The sequence below is a fragment of the Dermatophagoides farinae genome, chromosome 2 (assembly GCF_024713945.1).
Source record: "Dermatophagoides farinae isolate YC_2012a chromosome 2, ASM2471394v1, whole genome shotgun sequence".
NCBI classification, from domain to species: domain Eukaryota; kingdom Metazoa; phylum Arthropoda; class Arachnida; order Sarcoptiformes; family Pyroglyphidae; genus Dermatophagoides; species Dermatophagoides farinae.
Genome location: NC_134678.1, coordinates 6,928,414 through 6,953,011, shown reverse-complemented (window position 1 = coordinate 6,953,011; position 24,598 = coordinate 6,928,414). Strand labels below are relative to the sequence as shown.

The 24,598-nt window shown below is 29.2% G+C and overlaps 6 protein-coding genes across 13 annotated transcripts in view; 4 read left to right on the top strand and 2 right to left on the bottom strand.

Annotated features, from left to right (window-relative positions):
- The window catches only part of LOC124500522 (RNA-binding protein 6), a 36,749-nt gene extending 27,052 nt beyond the window's left edge, over window positions 1-9,697 (top strand). For 2 of the 8 annotated variants that reach the window (XM_075728451.1, XM_075728450.1), the window contains exons 8-13: window positions 1,180-1,335; window positions 1,524-1,556; window positions 2,117-2,290; window positions 2,684-2,764; window positions 3,320-5,361; window positions 5,799-9,697. In XM_075728451.1, the coding sequence (XP_075584566.1) occupies window positions 1,180-1,335; window positions 1,524-1,556; window positions 2,117-2,290; window positions 2,684-2,764; window positions 3,320-3,690 (815 nt within the window). In that variant the 3' untranslated portion in view covers window positions 3,691-5,361; window positions 5,799-9,697. The remainder of the gene's footprint in view (window positions 1-1,179; window positions 1,336-1,523; window positions 1,557-2,116; window positions 2,291-2,683; window positions 2,765-3,319; window positions 5,362-5,798) is intronic. The other 6 variants (XM_075728453.1, XM_075728452.1, XM_075728455.1 and 3 more) reach the window with 3 other exon arrangements.
- LOC124500208 (uncharacterized) lies at window positions 8,856-10,237 on the bottom strand. The gene has a single exon (XM_047064253.2). The coding sequence runs from the start codon at window positions 9,607-9,609 to the stop codon at window positions 9,064-9,066; it is 546 nt and encodes a 181-aa protein (XP_046920209.1). The 5' UTR covers window positions 9,610-10,237; the 3' UTR covers window positions 8,856-9,063.
- Window positions 10,238-10,565: 328 nt separating this feature from the next.
- LOC124498847 (uncharacterized) lies at window positions 10,566-11,078 on the top strand. Its single transcript, XM_047062670.2, has one exon. The coding sequence runs from the start codon at window positions 10,566-10,568 to the stop codon at window positions 11,076-11,078; it is 513 nt and encodes a 170-aa protein (XP_046918626.2).
- Window positions 11,079-12,124: 1,046 nt separating this feature from the next.
- Window positions 12,125-13,621, top strand: LOC124499427 (putative protein phosphatase 2C 6). The gene is made up of 2 exons (XM_047063369.2): window positions 12,125-12,692; window positions 12,766-13,621. The coding sequence occupies exons 1-2, from the start codon at window positions 12,329-12,331 to the stop codon at window positions 13,458-13,460; spliced, it is 1,059 nt and encodes a 352-aa protein (XP_046919325.1). The 5' UTR covers window positions 12,125-12,328; the 3' UTR covers window positions 13,461-13,621.
- A 232-nt stretch (window positions 13,622-13,853) lies between these two features.
- Window positions 13,854-16,137, bottom strand: LOC124492282 (uncharacterized). The gene has a single exon (XM_047055144.2). It carries the CDS (start codon window positions 16,032-16,034, stop codon window positions 13,908-13,910), a length of 2,127 nt encoding a protein of 708 aa, XP_046911100.1. The 5' UTR covers window positions 16,035-16,137; the 3' UTR covers window positions 13,854-13,907.
- Window positions 16,138-16,405: 268 nt separating this feature from the next.
- Window positions 16,406-24,272, top strand: LOC124492277 (uncharacterized). The gene is given in 7 exon segments (XM_075728883.1): window positions 16,406-18,096; window positions 18,166-18,538; window positions 18,620-18,687; window positions 21,399-22,035; window positions 22,037-22,109; window positions 23,321-23,581; window positions 23,658-24,272. Coding segments are annotated over 7 exon segments (2,250 nt in total). The 5' UTR covers window positions 16,406-17,440; the 3' UTR covers window positions 23,840-24,272.
- The last annotated feature ends 326 nt before the right edge of the window (window positions 24,273-24,598 follow it).

Sequence of the window (24,598 nt, the reverse complement as noted above, 5' to 3'; positions counted from 1 at the left end):
TGAGAATCGGTAATCAAATTTTATCAATTTCTTTTCTCTTTTTTTTCCTGGCTGAACGAAAAAAGGTTTTCAGCTTTACATTTTATTTTCATTTGTCAATTCTTGTTCTTATCGTAGTCGTAGTCGTCGTCGTCGTGGTCGTTTGAATATTCAAAAATTTTTTTTTTCTTTTTCTTGTCGGCCACCACCTCGGCCACTATTGTGTGGACACATCCATTATACAACTAGTAGATGATTACGCATAAAATACTGACATTTTTTTCATCATCATCATCATCATTTTTCTTTGAAAATATTAGCTTCAAACAAACAACATAACAATTGCATTATAGAATAACAACAACAACAACAACAAATTGCCTTTAATCGAATTTCATTCACAAAGTTTACTACAACTACTATTACTGCTACTACCTAAAATATACAGGAAAAAAAGTAATTTCTGAATCTGTATCTCTTGTTGTTGTTGTTGTTGTTGTTGTTATATAATATTTACTGTGTGTTTGTCTTTGGCACACGCCATTAGTAATGATGTCTATTTTCTAACAAACAAGAGACAAGATCTAAAATGATGATGATGATGACATTAAACATGATTCTACAACAACAACAACAACAACGACGACGACAACGACAACGATAAAGAAACATTGAAAGACTTGTAATTATGAAAAAAAAATAGAAGCAGTAGTAGTAGTAGTAATCATTTTCTTGTTTTTAAGATTTGAAATGAAAAAAAAACGATGATTATGATGATGATGATGATGATGGATCTTTTTGATCGATCATTATTTATTGATTTCAAATTCATTTATTTTTACACTAAATATGTGAATGTATTTATAATGTTTTTGACAGTGTAAGTGTCTTGAAATCTTTTTTTTGTTGTCTCCACTAATATTTACAAGCAATTAGAGTTTTGTTGTTGTTGTTGTTGTAGGTGTCACAATCATCGTTTCCGTTTAATGTTTTTATGATTTTAAGTGGAATTGTTAATTCCATGATTCTCTTATTGCAGTTTAAAAGTTTTCAAATTTTTTTTTTTGTTACAATCAAGATCAAATTTTGTCCATTGTCCACATTTACTAATTAATGTTTTTCGTTGGATTTTTTTTTCTTGTTTTCTTCCCCCCAACTCTACTCACGCACACTCAATCATCATTATTAAAATTTCCAAAGGATTCGGTTTTGTCACATTCGAAAGTGAAGATGTTGTCGACAAAGTTTGTGAAGTACATTTTCATGAGATTAATAATAAAATGGTTGAATGCAAAAAAGCACAACCAAAAGAAGTAATGATGCCCAATAATGTTTCACGTGGTGGCCGAACTACAGGTAAATGATGATGTTTTATTTTTGTTGTTGTTCATTCATTACAATCGATTAATCGATTGATTGATTGATTGATCAGAAGAAATGTTTAAATTTTTTTTTCATCTCACTAATCATTTTTATTATGTTTTTTTCTCTCTCTCCCTTTTTCTGTATCTCTTGTATCAATCAAATAAACAAAATAACAATAGATTTGGTTTGGCCGCTTGGAGCACTAGCCGATGGTATGTGTTGTTTGTTGTATCCAATTTGATTTGACCAGAAAGAAAAATGAATGCTCGTTAATTTTTTTTTGTTTTGTTTTGTTTTTTTTCGTTAAATTATTAATTAATTAACGATATTTGCGTTTCACCCAAATTTTTATTGTCTCCTAGCCACGTAGATTAATGTTGTTGTTGTTGTTGTTGTTGATGTTAGAATCCTATTTAAGTGGTAGTGACCAATTAGACGTACAAATCCAATAGAATATTATCATACAATTTCCTTAGATTAGATTGTTTTTTTTCATTCACCCTGTTCCATGGCATGTAAATTCACCCTTCCAATCCATATAGAGAATTTTATTCATTTTTTTTTCTCTTGACATTATTTGATGTGACTAATAATAATGCGTATTGTTCAAAAAAACAATTTCTTTTTTTTTGTTTTCATTTTTTTTTTTCATTCATTCATAATTCAATTACACCAACAACAACGAAAATGCACCAACAATAAAAAAAAACCAAAAACCAAAAAAAATAATAAAAAAAATCATTGAAATAAACAAATTCAATTCAAAATCCAGATCCTACTACAAGAGCAGCTGCTGCAGCTGCTTGCCTTGCTGCTGGTCCCACTGCTAAAGCCATCTATCATCTTTGCAGCGGTGGACCAGATTTGACACGCGCCAATGGTGCAGCCGGAAATGCCGGTGGCGCCGGTGCCGGTCTTTCACTTGCAGATCACGCTTGCTCGCCAAGTAATTATATTATTTTGATTTTTTTTCAAAAAAAAAAAATTCCAAAAAATACCCAAAATGATAATTATTTAACCCTTTAACTTTTTTTTCTGTTTTATCAGTAGATCATAGTTTAGATTAGATTCATTCTTTCCATCATGAAAATGAATGACCATCATCATTGAAAATAGATTGCATGTTTTATTTATTTAGTATTTTAATAGTTAGTCACAAAATTCATTTCATTTTCTCATTACCACCCTGTAGAGTTTTTTTTATACTGTTGTGCATGATATTTTGTTTTCTTTTTCAATATAGAAACGCCTTTTTTCCATAAAACATTTAAGCAACCATTTTTTTCATTCAATCATCCATTCATTCATGTTTTTATTATCATTTTATCATTATATATAGGTTTTCCCGCAGCCTATGCAGCTGGTTATGCTGGCCGTGGTGGTTATCCAAGTTATCCCGGTTTTGGCTACCCATTTACAGGTAGGAATCAATCCCATTCTTTTTTTTTAGAATGACATACCGTATAAACCCTTTTTCTTTTGTATTTGCGGTGGTGTGGATCTACTGGTTCTCGATATCTTTCTGTTATAAAACTAGTATTTCAGTATTGAAAAAAAATTCATGATCAAATTGTTTAGGATTGTCATAAAAAAAGCTTTATGGCTAGGGCTTTTATCTAGGAAAAAAAATTCCACACTCCTTAACACACATGCATACACACACACACACAAAAAACACTCGCTCACGCCTATATAAATAAATTATTAACTTTTTAATGCTGCCAATAATAATAACAACAACAACAAAACCACTTCGATAAAGGACACAACATAGGTCAGCATCAATTAATTTGAATTAGTGATGATTTAATTATACATGTGTTCAAAAGAGAAAAAAATGAACAAAAAATAAAACATCACCCAAATTAATTTAAACCCAAATAGCCAAATACAAACAAACAATAAATATCAATCAAAAATAAGTGATACTACATAAATACCGTATATATATCCATATACAATCAATCAATTACAGGTAGCGTGGACGGTGTGCTTCCGGTATCCAGTTATTGTTTACCATTTTTGCCTAGTCAAATGTTCGCATCAGCGGCAGCGGCAGCAGCCGCTGCAGCTTCAAATGGTAATGCTGCAGCTGCGGCAGCAGCAGCAGCCGTTACGAACGGTTTGACAACGATAACCACCAACAATAATCATCATAGCCATCCACAATCACAACCTCAACCTCAACCACCACCACCACCACCGTCACATCATCACCATCATCATCAGCTAACACAATCACAACCCGGCAGCGGCCACAATTTTGCAACTGGTCATCAAGTGAACGATATTATAATGAGTGGCCATCATCATCTAATGGCTGGACCACATAAATTACGTGTGTAAATAATTTTTTTTTTTGACATATAACAACAAATTGTTATCAAAAAAAAAAAAAAAAAAAAAAATTTCTCATTCATTCATTGATGATCACGATGATGTTGATGATGATGATGATAATAATTTTTACATTTGAAAAAAAAAACAAAAAACACGACACAAAAACAAAAAAAAAGACAAATAATTGATCGATCGATGCATTGATTAATGTGATTGATTGTTTTGTTCTGATTCAAATAAAAAACATATTTGCGGGTTCAAATATAGATACAAACAAATAACTTGATCAATTTTTTTTACAATAATAATCAAATGACGACGACGACAACGACAACAATAATAATAACTCTGATTGATTGATTGATTGATTGATTGATTTCAATAGATACAATTCTCATTTGTATGTGTGTGTGTGTGTGTATGCAAAAAAAAAAAAAAAATTCTTACCGGATGAGATTCCAGTCAAATTTCCAGCATAAAATCCAGCCAACCAACCAACCAACCACCCACCCACAAACAAACAAATTGTGATATTTGAATACACACACACAAACAAACAAGTGTACAACAAAAAAACAGAAACAGAATCGCAAATTGTTTTGTTTTGTTTTGTTTTCGTTTCACACAAATTTTCTTTATTTTTTTTTCTTCTTATTCTTCAAATTCTGTTATTATTCTGTAAATATATTTCACTAAACATTCAAATCATCATTTTATTTTTTTACAATTTTTTTTCCAATTTTATTCAAAAAAAAATTTGTCACACACCAACCAACCAACCAGCGTTTCCAAAATTTTTTTTTTGTTTATCCAAAATTTTCAATTCAAATTTTTTATTTTTCTTTAATTTTTTTTTCTGGTGAAAAAAATTTTTTTTTGATTTTCATTTTTCTTTGTTTTTTTCATTCAATTTTTTTTTCTTGCTAATTCACATAATGATTGATTTCATCATCATCATCATCATCATGAAATTGAATACCACAAGTTCTTTCCTCTATATATTTCTATCGTTCATCGTCATCATCGTTTGATCTTTTCATTTGTCTTTCATTCATTCATTTTCCATGAGAATCCGATTGATTTGTTTTGATAGAAATCGATGATGATGATGATGATGATGAACCAATGAATGATATACATATGCATCCCAATCTTTTTGGATTTTTGCCATTTCAATTATTTATGTATGTGTGTGTGTGTGTGTGTGTGTGTGAGTGTGTGTGTTGTGTATGGTGCATGATTTCATTTCTTCTATTTTTTTTTTTTTTTGTTATTCATACCCCCATTTACTGGTCTTCCATTTTTTCTCTATATATGATGATATTGATGATAATTTTGATTCTCACTACTATTTTTCTCTCTCTCTCTTTCTCTCATTTTTCAAATCAATTTTTCAATTGATGATATTATCGATCATTTTCAATGATCTATATGATATGATGATGAAGAATTGTTCTTTCACATATATATTATTCATTACATTCATCCATCCATTATATTTGTAATAAACAGACAGAATACATACACACCCCCAAACACATACAAACACACACACACACACACTCATACATTATTGTTCCAGATAAAAAAAAACTGTCCAGTTGTGGTGAATTGTGGCCGCTTCGGGTTTCATTTAGTATTTTGATTGATTAATTGATTGATTGATGTTTGGCCCAGGTAGGTGGCTTCAGGTGGTTTTTTCATTATGATAAACAAACAAGTGCACACCATTTTATTAGATTTAAATTGAAACCAGTGAAATATGATAAATCAGGCGCAGCATTTCAATTGTTGTTGTTTCAGGATTAGTTATAGCAGAAAACAAAAATTCCAATACAGACGAGACACCTTTTATCCGCTCCGCCACTTACATAATACCGATTAAATAATTTTTTTTGACTTTGCTTCATTGATTTTTTTTTCACCTCGATTCCTTATTTTTCATTTATTTTTTTCCGAAATATAAAAAAAAACTACTAAAATCCGCTCTGGACATGAAACGCCACCACCACCACCACCACCACTACCACCATCACACCTACCATCTCACCAACAACAACACATATTACACGAATAAACAACAACAACAACAACAAATCGCAAAAAAAAAACAGCCGCTGGCTTTGTACCAAGTCCATACCAATTTTTTGCTATCAAATCTTGAAATAATTCATCATCCAAAAGAGCCGCTATTCACATCCATCTAATAATTTTTATTGATTAAATTAAAATTTAAAAATAAAAATCCAACCAACAACATCTGCTACAAATAAAAAAAAACACCATAAAAACCTGAGATAACATCGTACAACAACAACAACAACAAAAAAATTTTCAAAATAACAACAATCAACCAGCTTTGTTGCAGCTATTTTTTTTTATATTAATAATTGTGGCAGAAACAGAATTGTGATGATCATCTCAACGACATCTTTTTCAATATTGCAATAAATTAATGAAAATTCTCGCATATATTCAAAAAAAAAAAAAACAAAAAATTTTTCACTTCTTCCCCGAATAATTATTATTGATTGATTGATATTTTCATTCATTCATTCATTCATTCATTCATCCATTCCCTGAACACCGAATTTTTTTTTCTTCGTTTTTCTTTTTTTCCCTTATGAATATGATTCATAATACAGAATTTATCACTTTAAATTGAGCAAACATTATCATCATGAGAATTGAGAATGATGATGATGATGATGATCAACATTCATTATTGAAAGAATCATCAAGAAAATATAAATATTTGACAACGACATCCGTTCTTCCTGATTTTCATTTATTGCAATCATCTTCTTCCGGTTTGTTTCACGAATTGATCAAGTTTTCATCTTTTCGTGTAAAAAAAAAGTTTGATGACATTTTCATAATAATGAACACTCTCATTCACACATACACACACCCACTCAACACCAGAAAACATATCAATTTCGATTTCAAATAATAAAAATAAATAAATTCAAGTTCAAATTCTGCAAAAAAAAGTGAATATGCAACGATTTTACCACTACTACTACTACTACCACTACCGATGAGCACAAATTCTATCGAATTAATATTAAAAAAAATAACAACGACTATACGGCTTCCGGTCAAAGAAAAAAAAACAAAGACGACGATAATATTGATGAAAACTTTTTCTTTTTCGTTCACTTGCTGAATTTTGGTTCCATTTCATCATCATCATCACCTCATTTTTTCTCCTCATCATCATGCTAATAATCATCATCAATCATCAATCATTGCAAATTCAAAATACAAATGTTTGCAGCCAAAAAAAAAGAAGAATTGACCCCATCCACCTATCATCATATTGATTAATTGATTCATCATCATCATCATCATCATCGCATCCACTTAACGATACATTATCTTTACATCTTTGAAACAATCATGATTTCTTTCTTCCTATTTCAAGCCTTTTCACAGGAATAATTTGATACAAATACAACAACAACAACAACAACAAAATTATACAGACAGAAACTTATTTGAAAACTTTTGAGGTTACCTAAATATTCTGTTACTTTTTAATTTCTGTTACAACGATGGTAAGAAATGAAGCAGAATGTCAAAAATTCATATTTTCTCCCCCCTTGTGCCCGCCATATACTTATTCTGATTCTTGTTTTGTTTTGTTTTTTTGTTTGTTTGTTTGTTTGTCAATTTTTTTTTCTTCTGTTTCGTTACAAGAAAAAAAATCAATCAATCAATCAATTTATTATTGTGTCGACTTGAAAAAAAATGAAATCTCTCTCTCTCTATATATTTTTCTCTCTTTCTACCCATGTTAAAACAATTGATGATGCAAACCTAATGTTTTTTGTTTGTTTTTTTGTTTGTTTTCATTTTTTGATATTTTTATTCGTTTTTTTTAAGATGCACAACACACACACACAAAATTCAACAACATCACCACCGACCAAAATCGATCAGCATAATTTGAAATTCCAGGTCTTCATTCATTATATATTATATATATTCTGTTGATTTTTCTTTGTGACCAAAAAAAAAAAAAAATTTTAAAGTACAAAAAAATTCTGTACAACAACAAAAACGTTTTTTTCTCATCATCATCATTATTATTACCCGAAAGCAATAATTTAACAAACACACACACACACATCAATCAATGCAAGCAAAGCAATAAACAAAACAAAGAAAAATGGCTACAAAATGATAAACAATTCGATTGGGCTTCGATTTCAAGTAATAATAATAATAATAAGCAATAATAATGATTTTCAAATGAAATGAAATGAAAAAAATTCATCATTTGAATGAAATGAAAATGATGAATTTTTTTTCTTTCTTTTTTTTCACAAAACAAACAAACAAAAATATCTTTATAATAATAATAATCCAATTATCTAATCATCATCATCATCATCATCATCATCTGATCATTTGATCATCATCATCATCATAACGATATATATGATGAGCCAATATTTTTTTTTCTCTCTCTCTCTTCTTGTTGTCAAATCTCAATTACCATACACACACACACACACACACACGCAAACACAAGCAATAAGCATCATTCATTTTGATCACCATGATCATCATCATCATCATCTTCATTGGATCTTTTTTTCCATATTTCACAATCATCATCATCAAATTTTTTCATTTCATTTCATCATCATGTTCTCTATATATATAAATAAATGAATATTTAACACACACACACACACACATACACAAATTGACATTATAAACATTGGCCACCATTGATCCTGGAACCAATTTTGAATTGAAAAATGAAAATTCTCTCTCTCTCTCTCTCTCTCTCTCTATGATATATAATTATTATTATTGATTATTATGATCTATATATTTCAATTGTTTATCGATCTTTTTTCTCTTCTTCTTCTTTTTTTTCCATCAAATTCATAAATGAATTTTCTCTTTTTTTCTTGATCTTCATATAAAAAAAAAATTCTATTAAATAATTCAATTATCACATTTTGATCATCATCATCATTTTCATTTTTTTTTTTTTTGAAAAAAAACACTGAAAAAATCCTGATTTTTTTTTTGATTGACTGTCAACGCAGACACACACACACACATGATCTGATGACACGACAACAACAACAACAAAAAACTATAAAAAAAAAAAAATTTTGAAAAAAAACTGCAAATAAAATGCGAATAAATTTTTTTCCTCTTTTCTTGCTTTATTGTTAAAGTCAATATTTTACAGAAATGGAAAATTTAGTCAATTTCAAAATGTAAAACAATGCCAAAAAAAAAAATGATTAGAAAAGCATAAATAGAAGTGGATGATTTATAATTTAATTTAATGATGAGTAGTATTGTGTCGACGTCAACGTATTGTTGAATTGATTGATTGGCTGATGATGATTAATGTTGAATACTTGCATTGACCAAATTGATACCATATTCAGATAATGTTTGTGATACATTTTGTATGACTGGCTCTAGATTGGAAATATGGTAACCAGAATGTTTCAATGAATGTCCCAATGACCAAAGACCACTGCCAAGTAGACGTAAATTTTGTCCAACAAAAAATGTTGCCGGTCTTGCAATACTTTCGGTGAATACATTGGTACCAGTTTCCATCGATGTAAGGCTTGTATTGTATAACATATGAACCAATGTATTATTATTCAATGATTCTAAATGTTTCGTTAAATTCGATACAATAGCCGTCGATGTATTCAGTAATTCATATTGCCATTGGTTGGTCAAATTGGCCGTATTGAATAGAATCTGATGAAATGTTTCATTCAATTCATTCAATGAAATCGAGCCAAATGATGATGGTATTAATGGAGCAGCAGTCGTCGTTTCATTATTACCGATTGTTTCTTGTACATAAACGAAATGGGCCAAAGTTGAAACGGTAACGAAAATGGTAATAATCAAATTACGGGTAAAAGCCATTTTTTCGGATATAAAATCGTTGTCGTTGTTGTTGTTGTTGAATTTAATAAATCACAGCAAGACTTTTGGTAACAAAATAAATTTAGTGAAATGTAATGACAACTGGTTGGTCCTTTTATAGTCCATAAAACAATTTGCCATCATCCTTGTCATCTTAATGATTGTGTCAAACAAAAAAATCATCGATTCAATTTCAAAGAAAAAAAAAGAAATTGTTCAAAATTTCTATTCGATTTATTTATCATTCGAAGACAATGCTACCATCTATGTGTCGAATGGTCAAACTTGTAGTTCCGTTGTTTGTGAATTTTGTTTTTGTTTTTCTGTTTTCATTCGTTTCATTGATTCATAAACGAATCGAATGTGAATCTGTTCCAAATGATTTTTTCGGTAACCATCATAAGGTATGTATCGTTTTTTCTTTCTTTATTTTTATTATTTTCTCTGAAACAACCATTCAACCCTGAAGAATTGTTGTTGAAAATTTTCCTATCCGCTGTTCGCTAAATGACGTAAACCAATGGTCAGTGTGTGTATGTGATGAAATTTCATTATAATAAGAAAAAAAATGTAATTTCACTTTAGCTTTGGTTTTCTCTTATAATTTCGTTTCGTTTCATTTAGTTTCGTTACATTTTTTTTCTATAGATACACTGACATTGCTACGATTGTGTGTGCTTTTATCCGTGAAAAATTCCCCAAGGATTGTATGTGTGTTCAATCGAGCGTTTTTTTTCTCTAATTCAAAAATTGTGTTCAAAAAGATATTTTCCGCTGCAATTCAAATATAGTATCCCTACATATATCAAATAGCTAGATATTTCAAGCTCAATTTCGATTGTCAAGTTTTTCACTTTTTCATCCGTTCATATTTGATGTTTTGAACGTTGAAACAACAAACGTTGGTTTTTTTTTTGATATTCTTTCCTATTCGTTTCCTATCAATCGATAAAATAATGTCATTGTTTGTATTATTGTTAATATTATTGTTTTCTACAGTATTTTCACCATCGTACGGTGCTGATGTTATATCTGATGATGGTACTAGTGATGGAATGTTTGAAAATTTTGTCGAAGGTTATGTCAAAGATTTTTTCAACAAAGAACTTGATACAACAAGACAACAAAATCTAACCGATTGTATGACACGATTACTATGTGAAAATATATGCCAACGTACAGTAAAAGGAGAGATTAAAATAGGTGAACCGATGATAAATTCTGTAGAGATGCTCGGTACAACCGAAAAAGATCCAATGGGTTATTTTTTCAGTGGTGGTGATCGTGGCTATGAATTTGGTCGCCATAATCAATGTCATCAATGTGCTATTAGATATTCGAATTGCCCTGCTAATCAATATGATCAAACTCGTACAATGAGTGATAAATATGAAAAAGATATGATCAAAGTTGCTGAATCATCTATCATGGATTTTGATAAAAATGATCCATTATCTATTGATCTTTAATCAATTCATCAATTAACATTGAAAAACAAACACCTAAACATGTACACATGCAATTCTGTTTTTTTCATTCGAAATTCATTGTTATTCTTTTGTTTACTGTTATCATGTTGTATACCTTCATATGTCAATCAAAATATCTCCGCTATAAATTACAATGATGATAATTAACCATTTTTTTCAAACAAAAAGCACACCACAATTGGCAATATATATGGTTGGTTGCCATCACCATGGATTTTTGTTTGCGTTTATTGACTCAGAAAACCACAACAACAACAACAGCAATCCATATGAATTTGGGCCATAAATTTTTTTTTTCCTTTCTGAAACAATCTTTTTAGACACGCATACAATGTCTTCATAAAGAAGAAAAAAAAATGAAAAAAATTATTGATTTTTTTTCTGGAAAATAAAATTAGCCCACCAACACACATATACACACAGATCCATGATCAACAAACACAAACAACTGCTAACCAGGTGAATCCAGGACTCATTTTTGAATCAAAAAAAAAAAAAAAAAAAAACAATTTGAGACGTCGTCAAACCAGAAAAAAAGAAGAAGAGTTTCTTGCCATTTCATTTCAACTTTTAATTTCATTTGTTTCAGTTTATAAAATACATTTTTTTTTACTTTCTCTTCTTCTTTTTCCACTTCTTTTTATTCATTCAAAATTGTTTGTCAATTAATGAAAACGGTTAATAATGTTGTTGTTGTTGTTGTTGTTTGCATTTGGGTGCAGATCGCTACACATTAAATATTTATTTTCATTCATGATTGACATAATAATAATCTGAAACATGTTTTGATCTAGTTCTCAGTAATCTTTTTTGTTTTTGGTTTTTCATCATTTTATGTGTATCTATAAGTCGTGTGTGTGTGTGTATGTGTGTGTTGTTTTTTTTTTAAACCTTTAATGACAATGTTTTTTGATAATGTTCTTTTGCCAATTGTCAATCAATACCTTTGATGTATGATCACATAAATAGTAGTTATTATTAATATCAATATATAGACAATGAATAAACAGTTTGATTTTTTTTTTGTTCTTCACAATGATCATCATCATCAATATTAAATCTTGATGATGATTATGATGATGATGATATTTCATTTCAATTGTTATGTTTGAATAGTTTTGATGTGTTTTGATCTTATTTTGTTCGTTCTTCTTATCGATTACCAAAAAAAAGTGTTTCATTTTTACCATTTGAAATATAACAAAAAAATTCTTTTCTTTTGAATAATAATGAGTTGGTTTTCTGCTTTACGTTCAAATGGACAGCAAACCACATCTGCTCGTCAACACTATGAAGACGAACAATATCAAGAAGAGATTGTTGCACAATTTTATTTACCTTATCCTAAATTAGAATGTGAATGTAGTGATTATCATGATGATATTAGACTGTCGGCCGGTGTTGCTTCCGTACAAGGATGGCGTGTAAATCAAGAGGATGCACATATCTGTGATCTTGAATTCGATTCAGACAATCAGTTAGCATTGTTTGCCATTTTTGATGGCCATAATGGACCCGAAATTGCTCGTTATGCTGCTAAACAATTACCACAATTGATTAAAAACAATTCCTGTTATAAGAAAAAAGATTATGGTATTTATTCTATGATTTTTGTTTTGTTTTTGTTTCATTTGATTTAAAAACACATTTTTTCTTATTCACATAGGTAAAGCATTGGAAGAAGTATTCATGCAATTCGATTCTTCACTATTAAATAATAGTGTCAATAATGAATTGATAAAAATTAGTCACCAACATGAATTATGTTATGGTCGTATAAAACGTCGTCAAACATCGCCATTATTGGCCATGGTGACAGGTTCAACAGCCGTGGTTGCCTTATTATGTAAACAGAATGGCCAATTACATGTTGCCAATATTGGTGATTCACGCTGCGTGATCTATGTCAAAAACAAAACACGTCCAATGACATTGGATCATAAACCAACCGATATGAAAGAACTGAAAAGAATTGAAATGGCTGGGTCTCGTGTCATAAATGGTCGTATTAATTCTGGTTTAAATTTATCACGTGCCTTTGGTGATTATATGCTCAAAGCAAATGGATCTCTTGGCCAGAAAGAACAAGCGCTAATTGCTTGGCCCGATATAACTGTATCAAACGAAAAAATACGTCACAATGATTTCATTGTTCTGGCTTGTGATGGTATTTGGAACTCTATGAACGAGAAAGAAGCTTGTTCAGTTGTTCGAAAATACATCAAAAGAAATATGAAACCTTCGAAAATTTGCCAGGAAATGATTCGAAGATGTATATCGCCTGTGCGACCAATCGATGGTCAAAATGGAGGCGATAATATGACTTGTATAGTGGTCAAATTTGAAAAAGATTTATCATAGAATTCTTTATGATTTCTATTGTGTTGCTAGATCATTAATAAATCCTTTTTAAATTTTGGAAACATTTTCACTCATCTTCCGGGCTTTCAAAATGTTATCTTATCTAAATCATCTTTTTCTTAATAAAAAAAATACAATTCAATTAAGTTCGATAATTTGAACTAATAGCAATTTATTTTTATTTTAAAATCGGAGATGAAATCATCAAAAAAGATGAAATTCACCAAAAACGCTTGATTATAGGGGACGCCACTACCAACTACCTGTTGAATGTTCGGATTTGTAGTTTTTATGTCAACAGATGGCGCCACTAGTCGAAAAATTTTTTAGCGAAATTAATGAAAACAGGTTCAAAAATAAAATTAATAAGCAATTCCTTATTAAAAATGTGTGTTTTTGTAAAATTTATTTATTTTGATTTGGTGTCATTCAAGAGTTTTGTTTGAATCAAATACAAAATAAACAACATTTGGATGCAAAACGAAATGGATACATTTGTGGTTCTTGCCAAAGGCTTGTTCGATCATCTCGAATAAATAGTTTTGATTCATAACATTTTAGACAGGATTCAATCGAATGTTCAATAGGATTCAATATCATTAATGAATTTGAATCCACATCAAATTGATGGCCATTACAATTTTGTTTTGTATTACAATGATCCAGATAAAATGATGCCGGATTTTTGACAATGTTATTACAACTAGGACAATACTGTGGTATATTTTCAACTGATTCTATAATTTGTTTTACAATTTCATCGGGTAGAAAATCGATAACATTAGCCTTGATAAGATTGGCAAGTGAAATCAATTGTTCGATACATAATTCATTATTCAATCGATTATTGTTCACAATGATTTTCATTAAATGTAATGATGATTGTTTGAAATGATTTTTCATAATGAGCCTGTTTAATATGTCAATTAATTTTTCAAGTCTTTCGTGATCAATTTGTTTATCATCGTCATAAAGAAGATATTTTTCGCCATCAATCAGACAATAACGTGCTAGATATCTGATACATTTGATTCGATATGGCCAAACAATGAGATCATCATTATTATTGGATTTTTCTAACCATATTGGAACTTTTCGTAGTAGAATATCAGTGATCAAATTGAATCCATCTTTGATGGAATTAGAACGTAATAAATTATAACGTATCATAAACAAAAGATCAGCTAGATTAAATGAATGGAAATTAGTAGAAAACAAACGATTTGTCAATGATAAAATGGTCGAGGATGGATTGGCAGTGTGCGTGGTAACAATATATAGACGAACGTTTTTTGACTTGAAATTTGTACATTTTCCACTGAAACGATTTTGTCGACTTAATATGGCCAATAATGCATTGTTTGATGATGATGATATTGATGCATAATGAACATCATTCGGATGTTTTTTCATTGAAGGATGTAATAATTTTCTCATCACAAATGTTGAATCGATATCATAAAATTCGAATGAATATAAATCATTATTCATTGTTGTTAGACAATAATAATTGTTCATATTGAATATGGCAAAAATATTTTCATAATGAAATTCCATAGATTCATCATTTAGCTGTTTAATGGAAATTTCTTTCAATGATTCCAATTCCATCGTAATCGTATTAACATGAGCAATGATGATGAAATCATATTTAGAGAAAATTATTTCAATTTCATCATTACACAATTGTTTGTAGGCAAAATTCAATCCAATTCGATAATCTTTTTCCGACCATAATGATGTCATCGTCTCAAAATTTCGGTCATATAAATCTATTCTACCATCACGATATTGAATCAATAATAATATTGAGCCCAGCAGTTTAATTGTAATGATTTCAGATTTGGTTTGAATTTTCCGCAGTATTTTTAGCTGACAATCCGTTTCACGATCGATAATTAAACGTAACGAATAAAGATGACCATCTTTAGTTGTGAAATATAGAAAACGATGAACAGTTTCATTTGGAAGATCATTATCAATATCTGGATGCCATTCAAATGCACTAATACGTATTCTATTCAATTGATCGAAATAATCATCATCATTATTCGACGATTGTTGTTCAAGCAAAGATTCAATTAAAAATCTGGTTACATTAGATATTTGTCGCCATTCGAATGGACTTAAATTCAGATAAATAGTGAGAACATTTTGATCGCTAAGACAGGCTAAAATTTGATAACAATTTGCATCTGTTGATGGAGCGAATTTAAAATCAATAAATTGTGGCTCAGCATCAGGCGAAACAAAACAGAAATCTGTATTCATTTCATTTGCGGTGATTATTTTATATTTGAATCCGGAATCAGGTTTGATATGAGTCGAACGAAATCCAAGTCGTTTACCAACACATTCATTGAGAAGATTACGTCTTTCGCCATGTAAACGATGAATATTTGTTTCGAATATCAATAATTTATCCATTAAATTAACGGCCAAAAATTGATTATCAGGTGACCATTGAAGATAATTTGCATTAAATTTATTATCAAGATTTGCAATGAAACAATGGTCATCGATTTCATCGATATGAAAATCTTTTTGCCAATTAATCTTCGCAATATTGGCCATTTTTTTGGCTACAAACTTTTTTTTACACTTGTGAAATTTTCAATTCATAACAAGAATCGAATGTTGTTGATCGATCAGTTGTTTTGGCTAGACATGTGTTTGGTCATTTAATGCCATCTATCGGCCAATTATATAAAAATAAGAATTTTCATTTATTTAGCGCGTTCAAATTATGATTTTTCTACATTAAATGTTGAATGATGATGATCATCATCATTCAAGTTGAAGTTTGCAATTTCAAAGTTTTACTTTTCTTCAGAAAAGAAAAAAAAATTTGCAATTTTCAACGGTCGATATTTTTGTTCAAACAATAACAACAACAACATAAAAAATCGAAAAAAAATGGAAGTGGCAACAGCAACAACAACAACAACAACAGCAACAGCAGTAATTGTAATGATGAATGATAATGATGGAAAAGACTAGAAAAGTAAAAAAGTAATAAAATAGAATATTCTAGTTTCATTCATTTCAAAATGTTGATTTGTCAGGCTTGAATGCAATTGGCAATAATAATGATATCATGCTTTTGAAGATGACAACAACAACAACAACAACAAGCAAAGTTTTACAGTAAATTTTTTTTTCTAAACAGAGAAACTGTCGTCGTCAACGAATCAACCAACATTGTTTGTCCAATGTGATTGCCCATTTTTTTTTATATCGAATAAGAATTGCACATGTTCTGTTTTATTTTTTCATTCCATGTTTGTTTGTTTGTTTGTTTGTCTGATAATAGTAATAATAATATAATAATAAAAACCGCGCAATAATCAACAACAATTGAAAATAACGGGGGAAAACAAATAAGAAAAAACCACGCAACCAGAATGCAGAATAATATTATGGTTGTATTTGGTGGTGGTGAGAAAGAAAGATGGGCTAGAAACGACCAGAAATTTAAGAATATTCTTATTTTAAAGAAAATTAAACAGTAGTTGCCACCATACCATACATGCACCACCAACAACACAATGAACAACAAGAGTTAAAATTGTAGATCGTATACGCATAGATCGATCAATCATTTTATCATATTTGAGAATTTATTTTTATTGTTGCTATACTGTAGTTTGTTTGTTTGTTTGTTTGTTTGTTTGCTGTTTGTATGAAATTGGCAGTAATACCAGTACCATATGTCGATCAAGACTCGATATTCAATTTGATTGAAGAATATATATATATATATTTGTTATGTTCCATATGGATTGTTCATAATCGATCACTATCAATCAATCATCAATCACCGTTTGTTTTTTTTTTTTTTTTGGTAATGTTTTAATCGGATTTTTGGTTGCACAGCAAGAGATAGAAATCCTTAATATATCAATCATCAATCAATCAATCAATCAACAGTGTGAAAAAAAAATATTTCTTTGAGAAAGGATGAAAAAATCAATCAATGTATGATGTTATTATCATCACCGACATCATCGACAGCATTTTCTATGATTCATCATCATCATCAAAGAAGATTATTATCATCATTATTACTAAATTTCAACAATAATAATAATAATAACAGTAGCACAACATTTATTGACGATCCATCAATGATTATCATAAATACATCATCAACGGCGACAACTTTAATTAATAATAACAGTAATAGTACAGCTATTAATTGTTGGTCAGAAAATGCAACATCAATTGTTTATCAATTGGCATATATTTGTTTATTGATTGCATATCTAGCACCAACCGGTAAATATTGTCTATTGTTCATACATTTAATATTGGCCATTGCTCATCTATTATTGATTATATGGATATGGAAAATATGTTTCATCAGTCTTATGCCTAGTCTATTAGGATGGTCAATAACATTTTTTGTTGTCAATATTATTCGTATTGCAAATGAATTATATATTACAAGATATATTAAATTCGATAAAGAATTGGAAGAAACATATAATGATCTATTCGCTATAGTAGGTATTGGACGTGAATCATTTAGAAAATTAATTAATCAAGGTAAATTGATGACATTACATTCCGGTGAATCGTATGCAACCGAAAAGATAACGGCTAATAATCGTTTATCATTACTTATAACTGGAAAGTGAGTATCATATACATGATTATAATTGAATAACACGTTAATCTATCATTTTTTTCTTAAAAATACCAGAATGAATGTATTGTCAAAAAATCATTTTCTTCATTCAATAAAACCAGGTGAATTTCTTGATTCACCTGAATGGGAAAGCTGTACGGGAACAACAATGAAATCAAAAGATTTACAGATGACTAAACATCAACAAGAATTATCATCATCTAACATTCGACATATGGGGAATAAAAACAGCAACGCAAAACAAACAGTAATCGATAATGATAATCGTTTCAATGTTTCATTGATTGCCATAACACAATGTCGTATACTTTGTTGGAATCGTATGGAATTGGAATATTATCTGGCCAAAGATAAACAAATGAATAAAATTCTGAACATATTGATTGGCCGAGATATAACTAATAAACTTTATACGATGAATGCTAATGTATGTCATGTCTGATTTTTTTTTTTTTTTTTGGTTTCAAATAGAAATATGGTTAACACATGGTTTTTTTTTGTCATTTAGATTATGTCGGAAAAAGGATCAATTTTGGACATAAGATTACCAGTGATAATAACATCGATGACCAGACATTTAGATAATAATGATAATAAACGAAATGAACAACAACAACAACAACAACAACGAAAACAAAAATCCATTCAAACAGCATCATCATCATTAAATAATACCAATAAAATTATCGATCAACAAACATCGATTATATTGAATCCTGATGGCGATGATGATGATGATGATGATCATTGTACACAAATGAATTTTATTGATTCATCACCATTATCAATTATGGGCAATATAATAGCTACTACATCAAATCGACGACAACCAAATACAATGTTTATGGCGGAAAATAGCAGTAGTCCAGCAAGTAGTAGTAGTAATCGATCATGGTTACCATTGAAACCGATTTGATTAAAAAATTTATGAAAATGAATTTTTACAGAAAAAAAACAGATATTTACGAAATTAAAAATTTACCATATTCAAATCAAAGATGATGATTATGTTTGTTTGTTTTATTTTAATTAATTTTTTTTTTCATTAACATTCCAATGTGTAATGGATTTCGTTGGTAGTACACAATCAATAAATCACAAACCATCATCATCACAACTGGAATCTGGAAAAAAAATCCACACACACACACATCACCAAAGATCAACAGGCAATCTTTCGACAACTTAAGATTCGAGTTTAATTGTTTATTTATTAGCAACGAAAAAAAAAAAAATTCATTCATAAGATTCTCGGGATGCAAATGCATTTTTCCAACCATAATATCTCTTTCTGGTGTGTACTTGAAATTTTCATTCTTTTCACCAAACCATTTTATTCATCCATTCAGTCTTGAATTTTCTTTCGATCGTGTTCAGACATTTTTTGTGTGTGTGTGTGTTTGTGAATCTCATTGATGATGATCTTGAAAATCAATCGACCAAGACAACAACAACAACAACAACAACAGCAACAGAAAAAACGACTGAAAATAAAGAATACCCTCTTAGTACAAATTTATTCATACAACAACATTCAATATTCAAACACTGGTCAGGTCAGATCGCTTGACCAATATATAGAAATGAATAAATTGGTTGGTCATTATGATAATTTGAGGTATTTTTTTTTTTGAGATGGCCACTTATGTATAATGTCCATCTATCATTCATGTGTTTATGGAAAAAATTTTTTTTTTTTACTCTGCCCATTTTTTTCGACCATCTTTCAGCATCATCATTATCATCATCAACATGATCATCAGTGAGAAAATGTAGTCTTTTTTTTTGCTTTGATCAAACACATTTTTTCCTGTTGATGAACAACAACTCAATGTTTTTTTTTATTTCTTTTGACTGATATGTGTGTGTTGTATGAATTTGGTTTTGTGAACCAAAAAAAATTTAAAAAAAAACATTGGCTGATGTGTATGTGTGCAATGTTTAGATGAAATATTTTTGTTCAATCATCATCATCATAATCATCAATTAACAATTACAACTCGATGAGATCAATACATAGTTCATTTGTTTTTGTTTTATTTGCATATATGGTCTCTGATCGAAGTTGATTCATCATCATCAAATTGAATCGAACTCCTAATCATCATCATCATCATTCAACGATGACAAACGACGACAAAACTTGATCAACTTTCTCAGGAAAAAAAATTTTGCCAATTTGGTTTCCATTTTGTTACTTTCAATATATAATCATTAAGATTTATTGAGATTGAATTCACATTCTCAGGATTATTAGTAATCCTGTTTTGTCACGAATAAATCATTAATCTTAATATTTTTCTTCTTTTTTTTTATTTGAAAACAATCGATTATTTCGATTATCGATTATATGCTATATATGAATTATATATAGACAAACTATTTGTAGAGTGCAAAAAAAAACGAAAACAAAAATCCGGAACCAATCGTCAATGATTAATAGATCAATCAATTGATAATTTCACAAAACATACACACACACAGAGCGGGACTAGATGTAAGTGATGATAATTAATTTGTTTCTTTTTTTTTATCAACTTTCACATAAAACTGATTATTCAATGTATCTTTTATTTTTGTACAGTTTCTCTTTATCAACATTCTTCAAACGAAGAAAAAAAACAAGGACACAAGATTATGAATGGTGACATGGTTAAATTCTCACATGGTGGTCTGCCTGAAGAAAAATGAAAAAAAAAACATTGATCAAAATGTTCATGCAACAAGTTAGCCTACGGTCGATTTTTTTGTTTGTTTGTTTGTTGTTGTTGTTGATTTGTTTTGTTTGCAAATGAATTATATTATTAACCGGTGTGAAATGTGAATCAATACATAGATCATCATATTCTATATTTATCCTATTGAATCAAAAAAAAAAAAAAAAAAAAAAAAAAAAAAAAAAAATGTCAAACAAACAATAATAATGACAGCGGCCATAACAACAAAAGTTAACAACCATCATCATCATCATAATCGATGTCATTTAAAGTCAATCATTTCATCATCATCATCATATTATCATATCATAATCATCATCATCATTATGTTTTTCTTTATTATTCACCATCATTATCGATACCATTTACGGCAAAAATGGCAAAAAAGTTCAATAAAAACATACAACAATGGCTACTGTTTATTAATCGTAATCATTGTAAACAATATTTATCAATCCTAAGGCAACAACAATCTTTTCATCATCATCATCATCATGGATTATATTCATTTTTTCATATTATAATCATTATTTTATTATCGTTATTATTGTTTAATTGTAAATTTACAATTGGCCAAATAATATCATCATCTCAATCATCATCATCTTCAAATAAATATCATCATATTGATTATAATAATAATAATCAAAATGGATCATCATCATTATGGCTGCCATTCATTTATCAACAAGATAATAATCAAAAACAGAAATTATCATCATCATCATCGAATATAACGGATTTAGTTGTAAATATTGGTGAAAATGTTCTACTTGAATGTAATAATAATAATGATGATGATCACTATCGACATCAACATCAGAAAAAGAAGAAGAAGATAAGATATCAATTGAATAATGATCGATTGATGAAATCATCAAATATTATTATCGAATCAATGTTGAATTCATCATCATCATATCAATATATATGGTGTCGATATGAATTATCCAATGATTGGTCAATAAATCAATATAATGGACAGGATAATCTTCATATTAATAATAATAATAATAATAATCAATCATTATTATTCAATCAAATTGAAAAAAGAAAAAAGGTCAATGACAAAATGATGAACAATGGACAACGTACTTGTTTCGAAGGTGATCGATATTTAATTGTGAATGAGAATCATATATCGACCATTATTTATCGTTGTGAAATACGGCAACAACAACGACGAACAAATGAATTCTTCACATTATATTGTTCATCATAGGAAAACATTCAAACTTTATGTGGATCAATTTCCGATTGTCCATAGTAGTAGTAAACGAGGTAATAATTTTTTTTTTATTTCGATTATTTCTATTGTGGCGACGTGGTAACGTTATCCATGATGAACCCCAATTCGAACAGATGATTGGGGATGAGTTGCATTTTGATATTCAGTCGAATAAATGTTGTTAACAAGAACACTACAATATTGGTGATCAACGACGTTGAATTTTTTTTCCTGAACTACAATAAAAGTTTTTTCAAACCTGTCATTTATTCATTTTCATCATGAACAAGAAAGAATCTGAACAGTCTGAGCCTCCAACTAGACAAATGGAAGATGAAGAAAATGCTCCGGATTTCTCGAAGTTGTTATATTATGAATTACAAGAAATAAGAAAATGCCTAACTGAGATGTATGAATTGCAGGCTAATTTTTTAACTCAGATCGTGTCACTACTTGATTCGTTTGTCGAGATGTCATTGGAACAAAAACGAACTTGGGAATCGATAAATCAAATTTTTTTGGACATATGTGATTCAGAAAAGAAAAAGTCCAAAGAAATAGGAAAGATGTCATTTGGTCAAAAATTGGAATCAATAAATCCAACTCTTATCAAGATGTTATTGCCTCAAAAACGAAAATCGGAACCAATATATCCAACTTTTGGCGAGATATTTTTGCCTCATAAACGAACATGGGAATTAATAAATCAAACTCTTAACGAGATGTCATTGGCTCAAAAACGATCATTGGAACCAATGAATCGAGTTTTTTGGGACATGGTTGATTTAAAAAATAAAAAGTTCAAAAAAACAGGAGAATCAACACTTGTGCCAGCATCAACTCATTTGACACCAAGAACAAAAGATGGATACAAAGAACCTGAATCCGAAACTCATGAAAAGCCAATATTTTCGCCATTTCAGTTCGACACAATCACAACAAAATGATTCTTCATCATAAGAACATGAAAAGAATAGTTAAATCTCATGTAACGTTTGATTCAAAAGTGTTTCTGATAAATGTTTACTTAGTAAAACATTGTATTGTCCTTTAAATTTACTTGTCAAAAAATACAAAATAAAAGAAGAAAAAGAAAAGAAAAGAAATTTTTTTTTTAAATCAACGTCGGTGGGTTACCAACCAATATGTAGTGTTTTTGTTAATTAATTAACTACATTTATTTTACTGAATATCAAAACGCATGCTAATATAGCTATTTTTATTTTTATTTTTTTTATTGTCTTTTAAATTGTATCGAAATTAGTGATTCGAGAAATTTCCCGAAAAATTGGACATCAACAACAAAAACATCATTATTGTCATCGTGCACCAAGATGTAAACCATATGCAACAGTTGAATATGCACAATGTTCACAAATTGAATTGAAAATTCGTTATCCAACCAATCAATATGGCTATAATCATACTATTGATCATTGGGGTACAATCAATTGTAATGATAATGATATTATTGGCTATCAGCTATGGCTTATTGGCTATGGAATTGTTAAGAAATTTCGTTCAAGTTAGTTAATCACCTAATGTTTAAAAATTAATCAATTAATTTATTGATTAATTAATTAATTATATTATATAATCAGATGAACGAATTATATTGAATGATTTAATACCGGGTAAACGTTATTGTTTCAATGGTTGGGCATATAATTCATGTGGCCGTGGACCAGTATTCACATTGGAAGGTGTTTGTGCTGTAAATAATAATGATTGTCTGATTAGATCGGATGAACATTGTGAACTTGATGTCGATTATTCATGGTGAACAAAAAAAAAAAAAAAAAAAATTTTTTTTCTTAATAATCAATCAATCAATAATGATAATATAATAAAAATTGAAATTATCGACAAGGTCATCAATCGAAAATCAATCCATATTTAGTCATTTGATAATAATAATTTGATTGATTGAAAAATCAATGAAAATCGATTGAATCATTCTGTACATAACAAGCGCGAAAATGAAAAACATTTGGCTAATTGGATGGGGTTAATTATTCTGTTCAGGTGTGTTCCACGCAACACACACAATGATTATAATTGAACAACATTTTTTTTTGCGCTGGCGGTGAAACCGAAAACCGACATTCATCATCAAATCAAATCAAATTAATCAATTAATTATATCCTATTAATGTTAATCTATTATATACAATAATTGGATCAAATTATCATCGTCATCTAGTGAGTGAAAGGATCATTAATCAATATAAAATCATCATCATCATTTCACTGTTTTTCTTTATTGTAACCGAATTAATTAATGATGATGATTATTGTGTGCGTGTGAAAATTTGTATATTAAAAAAAAGACAGGATTTGAATAACATTTCTAATCTGTAGCCTTTAGGTACATTCATCTATTTATTCAATCATGATGATGATGATGAATCATATCTTGTCAATATATTCACAATGTAACTTAAAACTTTTTCTTTTCTTTGTTTGAAACAATTTAAATTTTCACCATACAATATATATAGAAATTAATGATAATAAGAATAAGGCCATGAGCGAAAAAAAA